The 8,505-nt window shown below is 40.8% G+C and overlaps 1 protein-coding gene across 2 annotated transcripts in view; it reads right to left on the reverse strand.

The window, feature by feature from the left end:
• LOC139758014 (putative fatty acyl-CoA reductase CG5065) overlaps window positions 1-8,064 on the reverse strand; it is a 67,764-nt gene extending 59,700 nt beyond the window's left edge. For both annotated transcript variants that reach the window (XM_071679008.1, XM_071679007.1), the window contains exon 1: window positions 7,668-8,064. In XM_071679008.1, coding sequence (XP_071535109.1) covers window positions 7,668-7,868 — 201 coding nt within the window. In that variant the 5' untranslated portion in view covers window positions 7,869-8,064. The remainder of the gene's footprint in view (window positions 1-7,667) is intronic.
• Window positions 8,065-8,505: the final 441 nt, after the last annotated feature.

The following is an 8,505-nucleotide window of genomic DNA, read 5'->3' on the forward strand; positions in this document are numbered from 1 at the left end:
AGTATTCTGGACATGTGTGAATTATGTAATTCCCAAAGAGTAATCAACATAAGATTTCAGCAGCACGGTGAGCAGTTCATCTTCTTCTTGAGCGCTTGTTACTGCGGTCCTTCGAGAAGGAACAGGTTCGGAATAATAATGACCTACGAAGTTCATTGACCATGAGCTTCACTGGTGCAAGGAACCCTATACCAGCACCGCTGGCTAGACCACAGGTGCAGGGGGTGAGCGAGCGGTCAGGATATGGGCTGGGATTACCCGCCGGGCTACGGCAAGATAATGGAAGCGGGAAGCTTATGCTGGGTAAGGATAGAGGGTTACCTAAGTAATAGGCTAGAAAACATATCAAACAACACAACCAACACTAAATCTGTACAGATAATAATGTTGGGATTTTGCTATAAAAGGGAAAAAATATGATAAAATCAGGAAGGAGGAAGAATGTGAGGCAACACCCACATGCTAAATCATCGGAGAGTTTGTTCGTTGACACTGGAATGAGGAAGAAGAGTAGATGGGAAGGATGAGGCCATCTGCAGCCAGCGGTTGAGGAAGAGACGCATGGACAATCTGGTGGACCCTCTGGAAGGACCAGGAAGGCAAGGGGTCAGTCAGAGACTACAGTAGCGTCTAGACATATAGCGTTTCAGGACAAGTTCCCCCACTGTAGTTTTATGTTTCTTATAAATATAAAATACGAAGATAAATCCTCCTTGTACGTCCGTCTATGAAAAGAAGACAGACCATAGCAGACTCAAGCGATAAACCAAGAAGCTCCGTACAAAGAGCGTACGGTACGCGCAGAATGCAAAATACTACCTTCTAACCTTGGGCCAATGGACCCAGCGTGTCCCCCATCCTCGCCACGGGATTCCCATATAAGCTTCATACATAACTCCATTAAGTATTCTCGTCAGGTAAAAGTTCGCTTCAGTTTCCAGGTGTGCGTTCCATTATGTTAAGTCTGGATGCACTAATGATTATAGTATTCCATAGATGTTACGTTGGTAGACCAAATTTGCCTTTTCGGGTAAAGCATACATCACGGCGAACTAATCCTTTAATCATAATTCAGTTCGAAATGAGCAACTATCAAGGCTACTGCAATATTACTTCCCCTTTCCTTGACACTAATTTCTGATGCCTCATTAGAAAGACAATGTTAACACAGCTAACAATCGTCGAGGACTCTGGCGTCAGAATTCGCCATTCAAGTTGATCTCAAGATGAAATGAGACTCCACAAGTACGGACGACGAACAAAGTGAGGGAGGGCTTTACTTTCGTCTGGCATGCTACGCAGACGCCAACAATAGGCTGATAGAATTACGTACGTACCCAAGCGTGAATTAGCATACTTTCAAGTAACATGAAAAAGCAATAAGAAAACAAGCTGATTAAGACTACTGTGCTGAATTAATAACGTTATGTAATGTGAAAGATTCGGACAGATGAAGTCGAGTTAAATGCAGGCATGGCTCCGACATATCTATACCTAAAAATGAACGCTATGTATTCTAGTATCTCGCTATACCATCCTTGACTCCAGAGCACAATTGCCCAGAATAAAGCTGCCAATACAGTAAAGAATCATCTAACATTTACCATACGAGTTACGATAACTTAGTGTCACTAAAATTCTCCGATTTTACGAGCGGGTCACGCTCCATAAATATAACTTTCTAAAGCATCCTAACATCTTACAATAACACACAAACCAGTTGGCGCAACAATACAATAACTAACACATTAAAATACATTTCATCACCCGCGCAACGCAATCAATATAAGAAACTGTCACCAGCGGCGAGTAAGACAAAGTCTAATACAGAAATTGTAGAAAAGCAAAATACTTACCTTTAATATTTTGTAGAACCGTCAGGCTTACATCACTCAGGAAATTAAACAATAACACGGCATCATCAGAAATGAGAAAACAAACAATATTCTACAGGAATGGGTTTAAGCCAAAATGTTATGCTTTTAACATACAAATTTTGGCGTAGACACACACACACAAAAAGAAGTCGGCATTGGATCAAAAACAAGGTCATAGATGAATGGTGCACATTACTGATTTACATCATTAGCGCAAATGTACTGGAAAGCTTTAATGACAAACACGTGTTAAAAATTCTAGTAGAGCATAGTATTTGCCTTGAAAGGGCCAAGACACTCTGCAAATTCCTCTCTCTTTGTGTTAACTGCTGACATGAAACGAACCGTGCAGCAGCCAACACCGTAGCCTCTCACTAACCTACCTTTAAGTAGTTAGGTCTGGGAAAGTTAAGCATTCACCAGTCTGATTCTGATTTAATCTATACTGTGTTGAATTACAACATTACTCAAACTTAGTTATTCTGAAAGTAAAATTAGAACGCACCACATTTATGATGCACTAATTACATATATTAAGAACGGAAAGCTTCCATCCTGCATTTTTCGTCACACTGCAACTGAAGACATCCGTATCATATCCAGTGCACTGCAGTGGAACGTGGAGTTATGACGAGTAAACCTTTCATCCAGTTCTATCGACAGATTTCCTTTGTGTGTGAATTAATGCTGATCCAAATTACGGACGAACAATCTAATTACCATTCTGCCGACCTGATCCTTTGACTGCCGACGTCTCCAACCGATTACTTTAAACAACAGACTACTGCGTACCACATACATATGGAACTACATTCCCATTAATACATACAGGACCAAGTAGAGCAATCGTTCTTCCATAAAAACCAAATTACGCCATACAAAGCACTTAGTCTAAAAGTAGATTCAAGGGAGATTTATTGTCTCCATTCATCCAGCAACATTATAACGGGAAAACTCCTCTACTGCATTACAGTATATAGTAACTTCCTTGGCATTATTTCATCAAATATATCTAGCGTCTGTCACCTACAAGTCGTCCATTTCTGCCGTCTAACACTTCTCGTACATTACATCTTAAGAAACATTTGTCAAAGAAAAAAAAATTAATCATAACGGTCAAGACCAATGTGCATATTCCTCTCCTCATGGATCTCAACGTAAACCATCTTCTGTTAAGAGTGACAATACTTTTAAAGCAGGAGTCGCTAGAATGAGATAATTTAATCGAACAAACTCCCTGGGGGACTTCGGCCACTATTTTGCCCACATATCCAAATTTGTCTCAGCTCGGGGAAAAACGTTTACAATACCTTTAAAATAAATACCGAGTACGCCAAGAAAAGCTTACGTGCGACTATTGTCACTTCCAACTTCGTAAGCACATACAATCCCACCCAATGTCGTTCAGCTAAACATGACAACCGATCGAATTACACTTCTATTTAACCCTACAACTGGTTAGACATTTGATGACCCGAAACTGGTCACACCACATCAAATTATACTCAACCGGTGCTGATAATATCTTAACAAATTCCTGAATGTGCAATTATTACCGAGTCTGTTGCCTGCCTTATCCTAAGGTGATGTTAGGATAGCTGATAAGCATTAATAGAATAATGACTAATACACTTTCAGCCTCGATTTTTCATGGTACTTATCTGCCCAGGTACCCCGGGGTAAAGCAAACCCTACGCCTCGCAAGTTGTGGCTTGTTCACACACCTCCCTTCCTGGGATCCACCACGTCCTCCTATCTATTAAACTTTGTCAAACAACTAGGCTTGCCACTCCCTGGTCGTGCTCAGTTTTTGCGCCATAAAGGGCCTTGGGTCCAGTAGGCCCTAAATGCCTCGTAGGGGGACATCTTTCACAGATGATGTTAGGGGGACATCTTTCACAGATGCCGTTGTAACCAAACATGAGCGTAAAAGTGAATTAATGAAAGAAAAAGATGATGTGGTTGTGAGAGCTGAAAAATATTTCTATAAACGTAGCGTGATGGTGTACCGTGCGTATACGAGGTTACCGGTGATTATTGTTAATCTTCAAATTCTTTCATTTCAGACAATTTTGCAGATGAATGATTACCGAAAAAAAACAACTAAGCAAGTGATAATCGTTGTATACGTAGCTGCTGACGACATGAGTGAGGATGTTGACAGCGTTGGATGTGGAAGTGACGAAGGGGACGAATACATACATACCGTGTGAGTATTGATGGTGATGTAAACCAAGTTCTACTTTTTTTTACATTGCATTCAGCAATCATCTTTAGGGGTTGCAATTTCTTCCAAAATATTTCAAAAATAGGTATTACTATAAAACGTTACTGATTCAAGGCGTAAATTACAAGAAATACCTTGTATAAGTTGTATGCTTTTCTTTATTTTGACATTAAAAGAAACAACCTTCCTGTAATCGTTTACCTATGGGGTTTCACAGACCCCAGGTTGTTTAGTGTTAAAACCTCGTATTTACCCATTATTTATGGAAGTTCGTTAACTGAGCTACAAGAGTGGTTCAAAACCAGTCACCATCTGTGAATTACTAATCACATTCTACCAAAGGTAATGTTACGAATCCTACTGAGAAGGACCGTCAGTTATATTTGTTACGCACACTGGATGACGCCATCTTAACGTTATGGGATGAAAGAAAACACCAGGGTTAAATCTACATATAATACAAGAAATAAGAATACCTAACAAAGCACATTAATCGGGTACAAACACTTTCGTTAACACTTAACATTCAATATTCCACATTCTACATTCCAGGTAAGATTTCAGACCAGGAGATCTGCTGAAGGAATCAGCTCCTACACGATCGTCTGAGCCTTTCATCTGAAGGAGCAGCCAGACGGGAACAGATGGCCACGCCATGACCCGCCACCTATGGCTACGATAGGTCGGAATGACCACAATTGTCCTTGATTGGTCAAAAGACTGACTGTCACGCCCTCATCCCATGATTGGCTGGAGGAGGCCTAAGGTCCGGCCCTCATACTGTCTAACGGCCCAGCCCTGCATCTCTGATGCCACAGCCAGGATGGGTGGGCCAACTTTCCCAGGTATGACCTCGTGGCTGACCGCGGGTCACTTGACCATAGGACCTGAGAAGTAATTAGCGACCGCTTGCGACATGCATCGCTAATCTTGGCCATCTGACTTGAGGTGTGTGAGATCACAGGTACACGTGGGACAGGTCGAGGAATCTCTTGGGACCTCCCAGGTCACCACCACGTGGCTTACCTAAGCATACAAATTCTCTATCATAGACACAACGAACACGCAGGTTCGTGATAACAAACTAGGTATATCTCTTAACTACTTGTTACTATCATCAGTGCAGATTAATGGAACCATGATTGTTTCAACCGATAAACTAGAAATAAAACACGAAAACCAGTTGAGCAAGAGAACATAAAACGGGAAGAATAAGAGAATATGCGATTTGTGAGAGCCGGTCGTGTGTTAAAGTCCTGAACTTGACAGCTGACCATTATTTATAAGGAGTACATAAAGACAAATCATTGTGATATAAAAAGAGAGGAACGTTACTATATGCATATTAATCAGCAGTGATAAAATACAAGGTTTTTTTTTGTCCGTTTTCTTATATCTCCTTGCAGGATGTACCCAATGTTACTCAATTAGGATGTACCCAAGTTACTACCATCAAGCTAGGCTGTACTTCATGACTATACCCAAGTGAGTGCTGTATTCGGTGACTATACCCATCAGTAACTGACACTGACATACAAGGCACATTTTCCAAGACAGTCAACCTAACCTTGACCGATATGTGTCCGATGCACTCGTAACACTAGTTATTTCGCTCGTTAGAATAAAGACGTTAATCGGTATTGGTAAGTGTGTACTTTACATATCCCGAGGTTGATAAATTTCATGGAGATGAGTTGAGCTTTGTGCGGATAACAGATTTGGACCAGGAAGCGAGATGGGGATGATTTTCATCCTACGATACCAAACAAGGCGATAGTGGTTGGGGTTATGAAGAGCAGGGAATATGTGGGGGTTGATTATCGTAACAATAGCTGAAACGTATACAAAATCAACCTGGAGAAACCTCACCTAACCTCCTCCAGCAGTGAAGGGACTTTATATATAGTGTACAGTCTTGAGTGTTCAAGATTTTTTCGACTAGATTTAAAGACGTAATTGGTCTGAAATGACCTTGGCCGTCGATAACCTTTAGTCCAAACTCCTAAGCAATCCTACCAACCAATATTCATCCTCTCTTGTTTTTATAAATAAATCTGAAAGTAAAGTCAATGTTGTGGTCCATTTGCAACTACTGTTTATGTTCCTGTAACCCGAACGGAATTTTTGACAAACTTGACCATACGATGTCACTACTGAATAGAAAATGCAAACGTTAAAGACAACTGGGGTCCTTCCAATGACACTAGAAGCGATCAGAAACAGATTAGCGTCATGAGTAAAAAAAAAAAAAAAAAGATAAATCAATGAGATAACAGGGAATATTCAGTAAACTCGTGAATATTGACAAGCACACGTCATTCGTGGTCTTGAAATGTTTAAGTTTATTATCAAAAGTCTCTACGGTATTGCTTTCAACTACTCTTACTAGGTACATGACATTGTTACCAATCATGATGAAAAATGAACTTGCCTGACTCGAAGTAAAACGTTTTCAGAATACTTAATCCATCTATACTGTGAAATCAAACGAATTTTACCTTGAATAGGTGCTTAGATCATTATCAGAGCCTTGAATTAATTCAAATACCGGCAGTAAATCACCTCTTAACCTTCTCTTTTCTAAGCGAAGCAGGTTTCAGTCGTCTAGCCAGCTTTCATAGGATTTGTTTTTTAGTCCGGGAATCATCTTGGTAGGTTGCCGCTGTACTCTCTCTCTATTTGGTGTCTTTATTCTAGTATGGCTGATGTACTTCGAATGCAATAACGCAATTTACGATATATATATATATTTTTCGGCTGCTTACTTAAGTAAGGAGACTACCACAGGGTTTGTTAATTTACCTTAACTTTCTGTAACACAGTCGAAATATACAAGCAGCAGGTGGGTGACGTCACATCATTTGTCATGGAAACCGTTCGCGTCAAGAATATAAACAATGGCAGACAACATGTGCATGACAAATATTCAGTTCATTGTCATACATTATCGAAAGTAGGATGAATATCGGCTGTTGGGAGAGATCTGGTGTCTTTCCATTGATTCTATTGATATCTTACATGCGTGTTACCACCTAATTACAACAGTAAATCCCAATTTTCCCAATTCACCACTCAATCATTATCATATGATGAGCAAAACCATACAAGCACGCTCTCCCAGTTCTCAATCAATTCTACACAAAACTAATCCAAGAAAATTACTGAAAAAAAGTAATTGTACACTTTTACCTTAATATCGGCGATTTCCAACATTAACAGCATCCACAGCAGTGCTGTCGACAATACTGCCACTGCACTGTTGCTGATGCAGACATACCCAAAGTGAGATTATAATTCTTTAGGATCAATATAGATACTACTGCAATGATCAAAACTATGAATGAAGCAACGTATCATTAGTATGTAATAAAGCATAGCTCAGATGAGTGCTGGAGCACGTAGCCAACTCAAGGATATGCGGTGATTCACAGTCCTCTTTACTGGATCAGAAGACCTGTCACCTCAACCATACACACCACACAATACTAATATGCTGGACAACTTAAATGGCTAAGAGGATAATAAATCAAATAAAACGATCTTTCTTTAAGAGGGAAACTTACCTTATAATTGAACATATCATGGAGACGCTGGTTAACGTCGACGCCTCTCTTGGGTCTCATCAGAAGGTAGATCCTTCTAACTGGGCAGGCACGAAGGAGTTTTTCAACGAGGACCTTCCCCATAAAGCCCGTCCCACCGGTAATGAAGACTGTCTTGTTCCGATAAAAATCAGTTACTTCGCTTACTCCTATGTCCGTCATCTTGTCTAATGATGGCCTGCAGACTACCGAAAAATTATGCTGAATGATGGTTTATAGAATGCCGACACACTTGGCTCTTCAAAGTATCACACTTATCACTTTAATTATCCAAGACTCACTGTCCAGTGGTCCAAGTCACGCGTCTGGAAGAGCACAAGTATTACCAACCTACCCCTCACACTCCTCGACTTCAACTGAGGTTTAGGAGGTAACCAATACTTACCATGGAGGTATTGGGTAAGCCACGCCCCCTAACACCATGCACCCAATCAGGGCGCGCAGCTCAGGTGACGTCACCAGCAGGCCACACTTGACCCTTTCTCTTGTTGCAACTGAAAGTGACAGGTCAGTCGATTATATGCGTTGTGAGCTAGCCAACGAAAAGATCACTTCACTATCGCCGACGGCAGTATTGGAGAGGCTCGTGTTGTGGGAGGCGCTTGGGACTTTCTCTACTTTTTCTTGTACACACAAGATAGCGCGTTTGTGGGGCCGCGCCGCGCTCACTTGTTACGTCACACTTGCGACATCGCTCTAATAGCAATTAACTAATTTATAAACTATTAATGTTATTATATATTTCAACAATGATACGGGCAACATTTCTGCAACACCGAAAACTGGCTTTTTCTTTAAC

The sequence above is a fragment of the Panulirus ornatus genome, chromosome 29, assembly GCF_036320965.1.
Source record: "Panulirus ornatus isolate Po-2019 chromosome 29, ASM3632096v1, whole genome shotgun sequence".
NCBI lineage: Eukaryota > Metazoa > Arthropoda > Malacostraca > Decapoda > Palinuridae > Panulirus > Panulirus ornatus.